The 16,605-nt window shown below is 38.0% G+C and overlaps 1 protein-coding gene across 2 annotated transcripts in view; it reads left to right on the forward strand.

Annotated features, from left to right (window-relative positions):
- The window catches only part of PRKG1 (protein kinase cGMP-dependent 1), a 1,158,333-nt gene that overhangs the window by 1,132,714 nt on the left and 9,014 nt on the right, over nt 1–16,605 (forward strand). For both annotated transcript variants that reach the window (XM_045569367.1, XM_045569366.1), the window contains exons 13-14: nt 5,363–5,504; nt 6,707–6,870. In XM_045569367.1, coding sequence (XP_045425323.1) covers nt 5,363–5,504; nt 6,707–6,870 — 306 coding nt within the window. The remainder of the gene's footprint in view (nt 1–5,362; nt 5,505–6,706; nt 6,871–16,605) is intronic.

Below are 16,605 nucleotides of genomic sequence, written 5' to 3' on the forward strand. Positions count from 1 at the left end.
ACCGTTATTTCTTATAACTGAGTAATACTCCATGGTATACATATACCACAGTTTACTAATCCATTCAAGGATTGATGGGCACTTGGGTTGTTTCCACATCTTTGCAATTGTGAATTGTGCTGCTATAAACATTCTGGTACAGGTGTCTTTGTTATAGAATGACTTTTGTTCTTCTGGGTATATGCCCAATAATGGGATTGCTGGATCGAATGATACGTCTACTTGAATCTGTTTAAGGTATCTCCATAATGCTTTCCACAGGGGTTGCACTAGTTTGAAGTCCCACCAGCAGTGTATGAGTGTTCCTGTCTCTCCGCATCCACGCCAACATGTGTTGTTTTGGGACTTTTTGATAAAGGCCATTCCCACCAGAGTTAAGTGGTATCTCACTGTGGTTTTGATTTGCATTTCCCTGATGATTAGAGATGTTGAGCATTTTTTCATATGTTTGTTAGCCATTCTTATATCTTCTTTTGAAAAATTTCTATTCATGTCATTTGCCCACTTTTTGATAGGGTTCTTTGATTTTTTCTTGATGATTTTCCTGAGTTCTAAATAGATTCTTATTATCAGTCTTTTATCTGATATGTAGTATGCGAAAATTTTTTCCCATTCTGTAGGCTGTCTGTTTATTTTCGTGACTGTTTCTTTGGCTGTGCAGAAGCTTTTTAATTTAATCAGGTACCATTCATTTATTTTTGTTGTTGCTGCATTGTCTTAGGGGTTTTTTTCATAAATTCTTTGCCTAGACCAATGTCTGTAAGAGTCTTTCCTACATTTTCTTCTAGAATTCTAATCGTTTCCCATTTAAGGTTTAAATCTGTTATCCACCATGATTTGATTTTTGTGAGAGGTGAAAGCTGTGGGTCCTGTTTCAATCTTCTACATGTGGCTATCCAGTTTTCCCAGCACCATTTATTGTATAGGAATTCTTGTCCCCAGAGTATGTTTTTGTCTATTTTGTCAAAGATTAGATGGCTATATGAGGATGGTTTTATATTTCGATTTTCTGTTCTGTTCCACTGGTCTGTGTCCCTGCCCTTGTGCCAATACCAGGCAGTTTTAAGAACCACAGCTTTGTAGTATAGTTTGAAGTCTGGCAAATCAATACCTCCCATTTTGTTTTTATTGCTTAAAATTGCTTTTGCTATACGAAGTCTTCTCTGAATCCATACAAAGTGTATAATTATTTTTTCTAAATCTGTGAAAAATGATGTTGGTAATTTAATAGGAATTGCATTGAATCTATAGATTACTTTGGGTAGTATAGACATTTTAACAATGTTGATTCTTCCAATCCACGAGCATGGTAAGGTTTTCCACCTATTTACGTGTTCTGCAATTTCCTTCCTTAGTGTTTCATAGTTCTCTCTATAGAGGTCCTTTACCTCTTTAGTTAAATATATTCCTAGATATTTTATTTTCTTTGTTGCTATTTTGAAGGGTATTGAGTCCTTAATTTGGTTCTCTGATTGAATGTTATTGGCATATATGAATGCCTCTGATTTGTGTGTATTGATTTTGTAACCTGAGACTTTACTGAATTCATTAATTAATTCCAGGAGTCTCTTGGTTGAGTTGTTGGGGTTTTCCAGATATAACATCATATCATCAGCGAAGAGTAAGAGTTTGATCTCTTCTGTCCCTATTTGGACTCCCTTGGTTCTGCTCTCTTGCCTGATAGCTCTCGCAAGGACTTCCAATACTATGTTCAAAAGTAATGGGGACAGTGGGCAGCCTTGTCTGGTTCCAGTTCTGAGTGGGAATGCTTTCAATTTTTCCCCATTCAGTATGATGTTGGCTGTGGGTTTGTCATATATGGCTTGTATCATTTTTAGGTAGGTCCCATTTATGTCTATTTTGTTAAGCGTTCTTATCATAAAAGGGTGTTGAATTTTGTCAAATGCTTTTTTCTGCATCTATTGAGAGGATCATATGGTCTTTATTTTTGCTTCTATTTATATGTGAATTACATTTATAGATTTTTGTATGTTGAACCACCCTTGCATCTCTGGGATGAAGCCTACTTGGTCATGATGAATTATTTTTTTAATAAGCACTTGGATACGATTTGCTAGGATTTTTGTTGAGCATTTTTGCATCTATGTTCATGAGAGAAATTGGTCTGTAGTTTTTTTTTTGTTGCATCCTTTCCTGGTTTTGGTATCAATGTTATATTGGCTCGGTAAAATGTGCTGGGGAGAATTCCATCCTTCTCAATATTGGAGAATAGTTTATGTAGGATGGGCACCAGTTCATCTTTGTATGTGTGGTAAAATTCGGGTGTGAACCCATCTGGACCAGGGCTTTTCTTTTCGGGAAGGTTTTTTATTGCTGTTTCGATTTCAGTTCTTGATATTGGTCAATTCAGGAATTCTATTTCTTCCTGATTGAGCTTGGGAAGGCTGTGTGTTTCTAAAAATTTGTTCATTTCCTCCTCATTTTCCAATTTGTGTGCATAAAGATTTTTGTAAAATTCATACATGATGTCATGTATCTCTGTGGCATCGGTCGTGATTTCTCCTTTCATGTTCCTGATGGAAGTTATTAGAGATTTTTCTTTTCTGCTCTTGGTTAGTCTAGCCAGTGGTGTGTCTATTTTGTTTATCTTTTCAAAGAACCAACTTTTTGTTTTATTAATTTCCCTTATGGTATTTTTGTTGTCCTTTTCATTTAATTCTGATTTGATCTTAAGAATTTCTCGCCTTCTGCTGGGTTTGGGGTCAGTCTGTTCTTCTTTCTCCAGCTCTTTGAGTCTATTCATTAAGTTGTCTATTTGTAAGTTTTCTGTCTTTTTGAAATAGGCATTTATGGAAATGAGTTTTCCTCTCAGGACTGCTTTAGCTGTGTCCCATAGATTTTGATAAGTTGTGTCTCCTTTGTCATTTAATTCAAAGAATGTTTTGATTTCTGATTTGATTTCTTCCTTTACAAAATAGTTGTTCAGAAGAAGGTTGTTTAGCTTCCATGACTTTGAGTAGGAATGAGAGTTTCTGTTAGGGTTCATTATTACTTTTATTCCACTGTGATCTTAGAAGATGCATGGTATGATTTATATTTTTTTAAATTTTTTAAGACATGCTTTATGTCCTAGGATATGGTCAATCTTAGAGAATGTCCCATGGGCTGATGAGAAGAATGTATATTCAGTGGATTTCGGGTAGAATGTCCTATAGATGTCAGTCAGGCCCATTTGTTCTAGCATTCTATTTAAGTCTACTATTTCTTTGCTTATTTTCTGTTTGGAGGATCTGTCCTGCACTGTCAGTGGGGTGTTAAAGTCTCCAGCTATTACAGTATTGTTGTCTATCATTTGGTTCAGATCAAGTAGGGTTTGCTTTATGAATCTGGGTGTGCCTAAGTTGGGTGCATATATATTAAGTATGGTTATGTCTTCTTGTTGAATTGTGCCTTTTACCAGTATGTAGTAACTGTCTTTGTCTTTTATTACTTTTGTTGGTTTAAAGACTAAGTTATTGGAAATTAAAACTGCCACACTAGCTTTCTTTTGGCTACCGTTTGCTTGAAATATCGATTTCCATCCTTTTATTTTCAGTCTAAATGCATCTTTGCAGGTTAGGTGAGTTTCCTGAAGACAGCAGATATTTGGTTTGTGTTTTTTTATCCATTGTCGCAGTCTATGTCTCTTGAGTGGGGAATTCAGGCCATTGACATTTATTGAGAGAACTGATAAGTGGGACAGATTTCTGTTCATCTTGTTGGGTAGAATTTCATTGCTATGTTTTCTCTCTTGAGCCATTGTGGTGGCAGGAATTTGCTCTTTCGCTCTTGGGTGGCTTTACATTCGTGGGTCTTTGTTGTGCTGATCCGTGTGTAACTCTCTTTTGAGTACTTCTTAGAGGGCTGGTCTTGTCTTGTCTTGGTGAATTCCCTCAGTCCTTGTTTATCTGAGAATGTCTTAATTTCTCCTTCATATAGAAAGCTTAGCTTAGCTGGGTACAAGATTCTAGGCTGGGCATTATTCTGTTTCAGAAGAGTGAGAATGGGGCCCCAACTTCTTCTTGCTTGTAAAGTTTCAGTTGAGAAATCTGGCGTAATTCTAAAAGAAGAGCTGATTGTTTCAGTGCCAATAGGAGAGTATTAGTAGTTGAAATGAAGACTATCCATTTCTGGAAGACACAATCTATTTCTGAAAATTGACTGCTTTAACTTTGGATTCCCTGATGAATGTTGTAAAAATTCAGCCATATTCCACTGCCCCATTTGTTAGATATTACTCGTTAACTTTGAAAAAGAAGTAAATGTCACCAAAATGCAAACAGGCATTATGGATTCTCAAGAAACCAAGCTCTAGGGCTACCATTTTTGGCATACTATCTATTATAAAACCACCTGTATGCTCATCTCTCATGTTACATATCAACCATAAGAGCTGATGTTCACACTAATATTCTTGAATTATGAAATTATTAAATTGTGTTTACTACTTGGGAAAGAAGACTAGAACACAGTTTATCTTTTTTAAGAAGTTCCATGAAAAAAACAGTTAAATCTAAAGGTTCTGCCCTAGAACCAAGGAGTTCACCTTAGATGGCAAGGGTTTTTTTCTTTATTGTTATACACACAATATGTAAAGAGAGAGAGAGAGAGACAAAGATGAGACAGAGAGATACAAAGAGCTTTCTTGCTAAACATCATAATCAAGTTTACTAATAAACATTCCCTTCCAGTTAACTTTTTCTTTCCAATTGTTTTCTAGTTTCATCTTTTTCTATTAATAAGGCAGTAGCATAGGAAATAGATATTGTCTTGATGACAGAAGATTGAAAACAGGAGAATACTTAGTTTGCAATATGATTGCATCGGTAACATTATAATTCATTTCCACAGTGGTTCTTTGAAAACAGTAGCTTTTAATCACATTCTCATGAAACATCTACATTATTTAGATAGATTCAAAAATGAGCCCTCTAAGAACAAATATGAATAAACCCATAAACTTTTCCTTTATAAAACAAATACTTGGTAGACAATCTCTAAAATAGTATTGGTTTTCTCTCCTGCCCACTGCTGTAACTGTATGTCTTTTTAGATTGTAGTGGGCTGTTGAGAGGAAGCCACTAAGTACATGAAATGCAATGTGTTGTTGAACTCCTCTTCAGCCCCTTCAGGAAGTTAGATTTCACTATTCCATTCATAAAGACAGAGAATTGCTTGACTTGAGCCTCAAATGCTTTAGAAAACCCAATGCCATGGCAATCATGTGACATTTAGCCAGTAAGACATTGGTCTATGGGTTAAATTTTGGCAGAGGAATACAGTGAAATGAGGGAAATAAAAAGAAGTCTTATTAGAGAAACTAACTTCTCATACACTTTTTATTCCATTTTCTGTATCTCAGAGGTTCGTTTGAAGATTCTACAACCAGGTTTTACACAGCGTGTGTGGTAGAAGCTTTTGCCTATCTGCATTCCAAAGGAATCATTTACAGGGACCTCAAGCCAGAAAATCTCATCCTAGATCACCGAGGTTATGCCAAACTGGTCAGTGTGTTTCACATGTGGTTTCTATCCTGCAGTTTTAAAATATTTGTTTATAAAGCTTTGGTGACATAAAATCTTAGTTTTCCTTTTCCATGTGGTTACTTTTCTTAGAAGCAGATTTTAGCTTGCAATTTTCAACTAAATATTAGGCAACACCTATGAGAAATTAAATTGGCTGTGTTTAAATTAATAATACCCTAGCAAAATATGCTTTCTAATAAGCGTTAGAAAACACACTTGCCGGCATGTGTTCATAGACCTAAAAGAGATCATAGAAGTCCTTTTCTCTAGTCATCCAAAGGCAATAGGCATTTTGTATTATGGAAAGCCATGAATCATTGTAATATTTTAGATTTAAGAATAATGCTAATGGGAAAATGGGCTTTACAGGCAATGCTATCCAGGCTATGTTAATAATAGTAATATTAATAATAATAATTGACCAAAAGTTCTAAAGATTTACCAGAGAAGGAAAGTTCTCTTATTTAAAAATACACTACTTTTTTCTGGATCTGTCAGTACCTGATCCCATTTTTAAACTTTTTGGAATTTTTAATCACATAGTTTTTAGAGAAATCAAATCAATAGCAATTAATTATTTGCAGCTTGAACCAAATTGTTTTAGAGAAAAAAACAGATTTTCTGCCATTGAGGCTCTTCCTTCAAAGGGTTTCTAGAAAAATGAATAATACATTTTTATTTCTGTTTGTTTATCAAGGGCAGAGTTATTGGTCCCATCACCATGTTAGTCACCTCTTTCAACAATAAAGTGGCTTTTCAGATCATTAATACTAAGTGAATTGTCAACTCCACTAAATCCAGCAGAAATTATGTATATCCTGGGAAAGATGCTAAGTAGGCCCAACTGGTCTTTTAAAAATTTTTGAGTAAAGAGAAATTCTTTATTTATGCCCCAAACTCCATTGGCATAGAAGAAGGAAAAATGAAAACTGTTTCCAGAAAGAAAGATTTGCCTTTATTTTTCATGATGTGAATTTTATCTGATACTCAGGTTTCAACTTTTCCCATTAAAACCCGCATTTGATCAGGAGACTTTGCAATATAGATGATTCCTTTTAGAAGACAGGACTATAATAACTTGCATCTTTTTAAATGATCGTTATCAGTGTATTTCAGCAAAATAACTTACTGGTTTTAAACTTCATCACAAGTAGCTTAAGTGTCTTATTTTTCTCTGTCAGGTTGATTTTGGCTTTGCAAAGAAAATAGGATTTGGAAAGAAAACATGGACTTTTTGTGGGACTCCAGAATACGTAGCCCCAGAGATCATCCTGAACAAAGGCCATGACATTTCAGCCGACTACTGGTCACTGGGAATCCTAATGTATGAACTCCTGACTGGCAGGTATGGATATTGATAGGGAATTGCTGATAAAAATAGACCAGCAAACAGCTACACACTCTTGCCTTTGTCACCCTGATTAGATCACCTTAAAGCATATTTCCCCATATCTTGGTACCACACTTGAATTAGTTATGCAAATGACATGGAATTCATAAAGCAAGGTCAAAAATAGGTCAGATGAGGGCAACCACCTCAACATCAACTTTTGGTCTCATTATTGCTAATTCTTTATGTATACGTAGAAGTGGAAGGATCCATGTCTTTTTATGAAATTTTTGAGCCTAGTCATTTGGCCAGCAAGTCATATTAAGATACCTAAGGTCCACTTTCTATAAAAGTAAGAAGACCTGTTAGCAATTGCTATATCTAAATGAAATGTGAATTCTCTGCAGATCTTTTGTGTAATATTATAATCAACAACTAAAAAAAGCACTAGGAATACTACAAGACGAAAACCACTACTAAAAGAAAAACAAATATATCACTATGGTATATGCTAAAGACAGTGAGAAATAGGGTTGTTATGACCTACAGAGTTCAGAAGAGGGCTGGGTTTGACCAAAGAGGCTTTTGAAGAATGAGTATAAGACCATAGCTGAGTATTGAAGGAAGAACAGGACTCAGATGTAGAAGGCAAAGTAAAGGGCATTCCAGGCAAAGAGGCATGGCCTAAAGATAAGATAAGGGCAGTAGTGGGCATAGACATGGAAGAGGTATATTTAAAAATGTAATGGGAGGCCAGGTGTGGTGGCTCACGCCTTTAATCCTAGCACTCTGGGAGGCTGAGGTGGGAGGATTGATCAAGGTTAGGAGTTTGAGACCAGCCTGAGCAAGAGCGAGACCCCGTCTCTACTAAAAAAATAGAAAGAAATTATATGGACAACTAAAAATATATAGAAAAAATTAGCTGGGCATGGTGGTGCACGCCTGTAGTCCCAGCTATTCGGGAGGCTAAGGCAGGAGAATCGCGTGAGCCCAAGAGTTTGAGGTTTGCTGTGAGCTAGGCTGATGCCACGGCACTCTAGCCCAGGCAACAGAGCAAGACTCTGTCTCAAAAAAAAAAAAAGGTAATGGGAGATCAGGGAGAGTCATCTTTCGAGGATTATGATTGTTGCACTTGAATATTTGGACTCCATCCAGAGAAGGAATCATTGAGTATTTTCTGACAAAGGAGTGAGTGACATGTGTTGTGGTATTTAAGGAAAAACAAGTTGGCAGTAATATGTAGGGCAAATTGAAAGAGTGATGGGAGGGCTAGTTTGAAGATCATCCTCAGGTCTGGAATGCTGAGAGCCTAGAATAGGGTTAAGGCAATGGAAAGAAAAGGTAAGTGTGAGGCCGAATGTGAAACAACTACTTATGAGAGGAAGACTTGGGACTCTCAGACTCAGGTTCTTTGTGTTTCAGTGACTATATGAGATACTTAGAAGAGTGTCAGGCATGTGGTAAGCACTCCATGAGTGTTAGAAGCTACTACCATTGCCACAAATAGCTGTGTTTTGATTTTTTATTTGTGGGCATTTTACATTATTACTATTGAAATTTCTATGTTGTTTGATATTCTCCTTGTATATAGAGGTAAATTATTTTAAATGTATGACAAATTGAGTAGACATGTAAAAATAAGAAAGATTTGAACAAAGGGCAAGGCTAAATTTAACATAATGTGTATATGGATACAGATAGATAAATAATCTTTCCAGTGTGCTTAGAATTGCTATGAAAAAAAACTATATAATGAATAGAAGAAAATAAATATTAACCATTAATAACTACATTAAAATATTCACGATGAAAATGTATATTTCTGTTTACATGTTTAGAAATTTTTCTATGATCAATGCTTATTCATTAAATAATAAGGAAAAATGAGAGAGAGTGAAAGGTGATGGAGTGGAGGTGACCCCCTGGATTCGTGCTCCCGGAGAGGAAGGCATGGATCTCAGTCTGCCACAGTGCTAGAGGATCGCTCCTCAACCAGAACAGCGGTGTGAATCCAGAGAATCAGTGTGGGACACAGAGAGCAAGAAAAGACTGAGGTGAACGGGAAATCAGATTGTGAAAATCTGGAGACTGAGGGACGGACGACAGAGAGGGGAGTGCGGGACGGCTGTACCTGCCTCACCAGCGAGTGGGGGGTTCAGCCCTACAGGAAAGCAGCCTGTTCCTCCACTGATCCCCACTCCCACTCAATCAGGGATCTGCCTGAAGCTGGTGCGGAATCACCGTGGGAGACGCAGGACTCTGCGGAGAGGAGACAATAGCCAGAGGCATTTCGGACCCCGGAGCCCTGTGGGTGGACTGCAACCCGCGGGAGAGGGTTCGCGCTGGGCTGCAGCAAAAGACACCTGAGGGACGCCAAACTGTCCCCTTTATGTGGGTGGCTGGGCTCCCTCAATCCCAGCTCCCCCGGTCCCTGCCAGACCCTGAACATTCGCCCCCAGTGCCAGCAACTAGCAGGGGGGGGCAGCCGCCATTGTCGGGGTCCCAGCCTAGCTGCTGCAGAGCGATGGGGTACCGGGTGGCTCCATCCCCTGGTCCGTGGACCCTCACCTTTGCGTGAACACTGAATGCTTCCCTGGTCGCGAGGGAGCAGTGTGTGGACCTTGTGGACATTGGGGCAGGGCGGACCATCGCCCCTGGAGCTGCAGCAGCTGGGGCGCTGGGCGAAAGCGGGCACCCCTCACCCCCAGCCACTGTCCTTCGCGCAGAGAGAAGCAGAAACCACCTCAGGAGAGGAAGAGGCAAGGAAAAAGTTACTTTCCGTCTGCAATTAAATCAGCCCAGGGACAGGACTCTCAAACCGGTTTCGGGCCAAATTAATTCTCTGGGGCTGGACCCAACAGGAGCAGCCACCCAGCTGAGGCAGCAAAATCCTGAACAACACGTGAAAGGCTCTCCCTAGTGACAGAGGAGGCAGCTCACCTGGGCTGCTGCACAGCCCAAGATCCGCGCGCACGATGTGCCTCTGTCCAGCCTAAAGCTGAAAGAAGGGACCTAAGGATTGATGCAGATGGGAAGGCCTCCGCAAAAGATCTCTAGGAGTATAAAGATTCAAGCTGAAACTTTGCCTCCAAAGAAGATTATTAATTCTCCATCAATTGACACAAACCAAACTCGAAAGAGCAACATGTCACAGGAAGAATTTCAATCATGGATCATAAATAAGCTGAATATTATGCAAGAAAAAAATGTATAACCAACACAAAGATACCACAAAAAAGATCCAGGACTTGGAAGAAAAATTCACTAAAGAATTCAAAATATTGAAGAAAAATCAAACTGAACTCCTGGAAATGAAGAATTTATTCAGGGAGCTACAAAACACAGTGGAAAGTCTCAAGAGCAGGGTAGATCAAACAGAAGAAAGGATCTCAGAGATCGAAGATATCACTTTCCAATTAAATAAGTCAGTCACAGAGATGGAGCAAAGAAATTAGAGTCAAGACCAGAGTCTACAAGAAATGTGGGATTATGTGAAGAAGCCACGTGAGAGTTATCGGCATTCCTGAGGGTGAAGAAGACAATAAGCAAGGGTTGGATAAGCTATTTGAAGACATAATTGAGGAAAATTTCCCAGGCCTTGCCAAAACTCTAGATATACAGGCTCAAGAAGCTCAAAGAACCCCTGGGTGATTCATACCAAACAGGAAGACACCACATCATGCAGTTATCAGACTGACCAAAATTTCCACTAAAGAGGCCATTCTACGAGCTGTAAGGAAGAAGAAACAAGTTACATACAAAGGAAAACCCATCCGAATTACGCCAGATTTCTCAACTGAAATCTTACAAGCAAGAAGAGACTGGGGCCCCATTCTCACTCTTCTAAAATAAAAAAATGCCCAGCCTAGGCTCTTATTCCCAGCTAAGCTCAGCTTTATATATGAAGGTGAAATTAAAACATTCTCAGATAAACAAAAATTCAGAGAATTCACCAAGACCAGCTCTCCAAGAAATTCTCAAAACAGGGCTTCACACGGACCAGCACAAGAAAGACCCACAAATATAAAACTAATCTGGAGAAGAAAACAACCCAGTTATCACAATGGCTCAAGTGAGAATACAGAATAATGAAACTCAAGCCAACATGAGGAACAGAAATCAATTTCAATTATCAATTCTCTCAATAAATGTGAATGGACTGAATTCCCCTCTCAAAAGACATAGGCTGGCCCAATGGTTAAAAAAATACAAGCCAAGTATCTGCTGTCTTCAGGAAACCCATCTAACCTGCAAATATGCATTTATACTGAAAATAAAGGGGTGGAAATCAATATTTCATGCAAATGGCAGTCAAAAGAAAGTGGGTGTGGCTGTTTTAATTTCTTTTAACTTAGTTTTTGAATCAATAAAAGTAATGAAAGACAAAGATGGTTACTATATAGTGGTGAAGGGTACAATTCAACAAGAAGACATAACTATACTTAATATATATGCACCCAACTTAGGTGCACCCAGATTCACAAAGTAAACCCTACTTGCTTTGGACACAATGATAGACAAGAGCACTGTGATACAGGGAGATTTTAACACACCGCTGACAGTACAGGACAGATCCTCCAAACAAAAAATAAACAAAGAAACAAAGGATTTAAATAGAATGCTAGAACAAAGGGGCCTGGCTGACATCTACAGGACATTCTACCCAAAATCCACTGAATATACTTTCTTCTCATCAGCTCATGGGACATTCTCCAAGATTGACCATATCATAGGACATAAAGCATTTCTTAAAAAATTTTAAAAAATAGAAATTATACCTTGCATTTTCTGAGATCACAGTGGAATAAAAGTAACAATGAACCTTAACAGAAAATCTCATTCCTACTCAAACTCATGGAAGCTAAACAACCTTCTCCTGAAAGATTATTTTATAAATGAAGAAATCAAGACAGAAATCAAAAGATTTTTGAATTAAACGACAATAGAGACACAATTTATCAGAATCTATGGGACACAGCTAAAGCAGTCCTGACAGGAAAATTTATTTCCATAAATGCCTATATCAAAAAGACAGAAAACTTACAAATAGACAATCTAATGAAGAGACTCAAAGAGCTGGAGAAGGAAGAACAGACCAACCCCAAACCCAGCAGAAGGAGAGAAATTATTAAGATCAAATCAGAACTGAATGAAAAAGACAACAAACAAACCATAAGAGAAATTAATAAATCAAAAAGTTGGTTCTTTGGAAACATAAACAAGATTCACACACCTCTGGCTAGGCTAACCAAGAGCAGAAAAGAAAAAACTCTAATAACCTCCATCAGGAACATGAAAGGAGAAATCATGACCGATGCCACAGGGATACATGAGATCATCTACAAATTTTAAAAAAAACCTTATGCACACAAATTGGAAAATGAGGAGGAAATGGACAAATTTTTAGAAACACATAGCCTTCCCAGGCTCAAGCAGGAAGAAATAGAATTCCTGAATAGACCAATATCTAGATCTGAAATCGAAACAGCAATAAAAAACCTTCCCAAAAAGAAAAGCCCTGGACCAGATGGGTTCAGACCTGAATTTTACCATACCTACAAAGAAGAACTGGTGCCCATCCTACATAAACTATTCTCCAATATCGAGAAAGATGGAATTCTCCCCAACATATTTTACCAAGCCAGCATAATGTTAATACCAAAACCAGGAAAGGATGCAACAAAAAATGAAAACTACAGACCAATATCCCCTATGAATATAGATGCAAAAATTCTCAATCAAATCCTAGCAAATAGAATCCAAGTGCTTATCAAAAAAGTAATCCATCACCACCAAGTGAGCTTCATCCCAGAGATGCAGGGATGGTTTAACATACGCAAATCTATAAACATAATTTACCACATAAATAGAAGCAAAAATAAAGATCATATGATCCTCTCAATAGATGCAGAAAAAGCATTTGACAAAATTCAACACCCTTTTATGATAAGAACACTTAACAAAATAGGCATAGACGGGGCCTATCTAAAAATGATACAAGCCATATATGACAAACCCACAGCCACCATCATACTCAATGGGGAAAATTGAAAGCATTCCCACTTTGAACTGGAACCAGACAAGGCTGCCCACTGTCCCCATTACTTTTCAACATAGTATTGGAAGTCCTTGCGAGAGCTATCAGACAAGAGAGCAGAATCAAGGGAGTCCAAATAGGGACAGAAGAGATCAAACTCTCACTCTTTGCTGATGATATGATGTTATATCTAGAAAACCCCAAGGATTCAACCAAGAGACTTCTGGAATTGATCAATGAATTCAGTAAAGTCTCGGGATACAAAATCAATACACACAAATCAGAGGCATTCATATATGCTAATAACAGTCAAACGGAGAACCAAATTAAGGACTCAATACCCTGCAAAATCGCAACAAAGAAAATAAAATACCTAGGAATATATTTACCTAAGGCAGGAAAGGACCTCTATAGGCAGAACTACGAAACACTGAAGAAGGAAATAGCAGAACGTGTAAATAGGTGAAAAACTATACCATGCTCGTGGATCGGAAGAATCAACATCATTAAAATGACTATTCTGCCCAAAGTTATCTACAAATTCAATGCAATTCCTATTAAATTACCAACATCATTTTTCACAGATATAGAAAGAATAATTTTATGCTTTGTGTGGAACCAGAGAAGACCCCATTTAGCAAAAGCAATTTTAAGCAACAAAAACAAAATGGGAGGTATTAATTTGCCACACTTCAAACTATACTACAAAGCTGTGATTATTAAAACTGCTTGGTATTGGCACAAGTGCAGGGACACAGACCAATGGAACAGAACAGAAAATCCAAATATAAAACCATCCTCATATAGCCATCTAATCTTTGACAAAGCAGAAAAAAACATACTCTGGGGAAAAGATTCCTTATTTAATAAATGGTGCTGGGAAAACTGGATAGCCACATATAGAAGACTAAAACAGGACCCATAGTTTTCACCTCTCGCAAAAATCAAATCATGGTGGATAACAGACTTAAATCTTAGGTGGAAAACTATTAGAATTCTAGAAGAAAATGTAGGAAAGACTCTTACAGACATTGGTCTAGGCAAAGAATTTATGAAGAAAACCCCTAAGGCAAGCACAGCAACAACAAAAATAAATGAATGGGACCTGATTAAATTGAAAAGCTTCTGCACAGCCAAAGAAACAGTCATGAAAATAAACAGACAGCCTACAGAATGGGAAAAAATTTTCTCATACTACACATCAGATAAAGGACTGATAACAAGAATCTATTTACAACTCAGGAAAATCAGCAAGAAAAAATCAAACAACCCTATCAAAAAATGGGCAAAGGACATGAATAGAAATTTTCAAAAGAAGATATAACAATGGCTAACAAACATATGAAAAAATGCTCAACATCCCTAATCATCAGGGAAATGCAAATCAAAACCACAATGAGGTATCACTTAACTCCAGTGATAATGGCCTTTATCAAAAAGTCCCAAAACAACACATGTTGGCATGGATGCGGAAAGACAGGAACACTCATACACTGCTGGTGGGACTGCAAACTAGTGCAACCCCTGTGGAAAGCATTATGGAGATACCTTAAACAGATTCAAGTAGACGTATCATTCGATCCAGCAATCCCATTATTGGGCATCTACCCAGAAGAACAAAAGTCATTCTATAACAAAGACACCTGTACCTGAATGTTTATAGCAGCACAATTCACAATTGCAAAGATGTGGAAACAACCCAAGTGCCCATCAATCTACGAATGGATTAGTAAACTGTGGTATATGTATACCATGGAGTATTACTCAGCTATAAGAAATAACGGTGATACGACATCTCTTTGGTTCTCCTGGAGAGAATCGGAACCCATTATATTAAGTGAAGTATCCAAAGAATGGAAAAACAAGCATCACATGTACTCACCAGAAAATTGGTTTCCCTGCTCATCACCTAAATGCACATCGAGGAAGGATACCAATTGGATATCAGACTGAGATGGGGGGTGGGGGGAGGGAATGGGTGTATGCCTACATGATGAGTGCATTGCGACCGTCTGGGGAATGGTCATGCTTGAAGGTGATGACTCGGGGAGGTGGGGGGTGTGGGGAGGGGATGGAGGTATGACTACATGGTGAGTGCCAGGCGCACTGGCTGGAGAATGGACATGCTTGAGGCTCTGACTCAGGGGGATGGGCGGCACATGGTCAATGTATATAACCTGAACTTATGTACCCCCATGATGAGCTGAAATAAAAAAAAAAATAAGGAAAAATGATTAAAACCTTAATATTAAAAATTGGCATATACTAAACTGTAGTAAATCATTAATAACAGAAGAATCCTTAATGTTTTAAAGTAGAAATTTCACAGGCTACAATATCTGACTACAACATAACACAAACAGGAATTAATAACAAATATTTAAAAGAAAAAGTCTAAACACTTGAAAATTTAAAAAGCACTTTTCTAAATAACTACAGGGACATAGAAGTTATGGATAACAGAACAGTAATAAAAATAAAGCACCATAACTCACAATTTGTGTGTGACAGCCAAAGCTTAACTTATTAACATAAATACATATATTACTAAAATACTTAATTTTAATTAAAAATACATAAGCTTGGCATCCATTTCAAGAAATAAAAAGACAGAAAGACTTCCATTCAAAGATGTCACAGCAAAAACATCTTTACTCTGTCTTTCTCTTTCTGCCCAAAGAGACGATGGTGGTAGGAGGGGTGCGGGTAGGAGCAGACAAGAATAACACACAGGAGGAGACAACAGTAAAACATATAGCATGATCTTTAGTTACAATGAGAGTTTCACCAGCCATACCTGCCAAACACTATCAAGTGTGCAACGTGACTAGGAATGATGCTGACAGATCTTGTTGGGCCACAAGCATGACTCCAGAATGTTATAGTCCTGAATGTCATATCTAATGATTTTGATTGGAATAATAACATTTAGAAAACTGGACAGACCTTGAAAGATCAAGGGATGTTCATGTAGACACCCAGTTAAGCACCACAGAATGACAGAGGAACTGAAGTGAAGGGGACTCATGCAGATATACCAATTCTGCCTTTTCAGGCCCATGATATTGGTCAAAAAAGAAAAAGGAAGGAAAAAAAGGGAGAGAAGCAGTAAATGCGAGAGTTTAGGCTTTGCTATGAGCCACATGACCTTTTGATTGCCAAAATTTGAGAGCCAAGGAAATAAATGATCTAGTGATAGGTTTTAATCCCAGTGAAGGATGGTGAATTTCTCATTGCTCCCTTCCCTCCAACCTTCTCTATTCTATTCTTCAGGCTAGCTGGCCCAATTTGAGGATGAGTAATAATCAGTAAGGGTCCCAAAGAACCCACTCCCTACCCCTCTCACAACACCAGCTCCCTTCCACCCACACACCAACTCCTTTCTTATTTATTGCTTTTGTTCAAGGATTCAACATACCCCCGGACACTCAGGAAAAGATGAATTCATCCGCAGTCTTAGGTCTAGATTGAGATCATCTATTCCAGTCACATGGCATTCCTCTGGTGATCGGCATTGTTTGGATCGGGCACCTAACCTAAAGGAATAATTTCAATATACATTCTTAGAGGAGAATTCTCTGTGCCTATGGTAGGCATTCAATAAATAGTTATTCAATAAATAGTAGAATGAATATAAGTCCCTATTTCCACTGGTAAACTTCTACAACTATGAGGAGAAACAGCCTTAGGATAAAGGTAACAATGAGCCTGGC

The sequence above is a fragment of the Lemur catta genome, chromosome 14 (assembly GCF_020740605.2).
Source record: "Lemur catta isolate mLemCat1 chromosome 14, mLemCat1.pri, whole genome shotgun sequence".
In the NCBI taxonomy this organism is placed as follows: Eukaryota; Metazoa; Chordata; class Mammalia; order Primates; family Lemuridae; genus Lemur; species Lemur catta.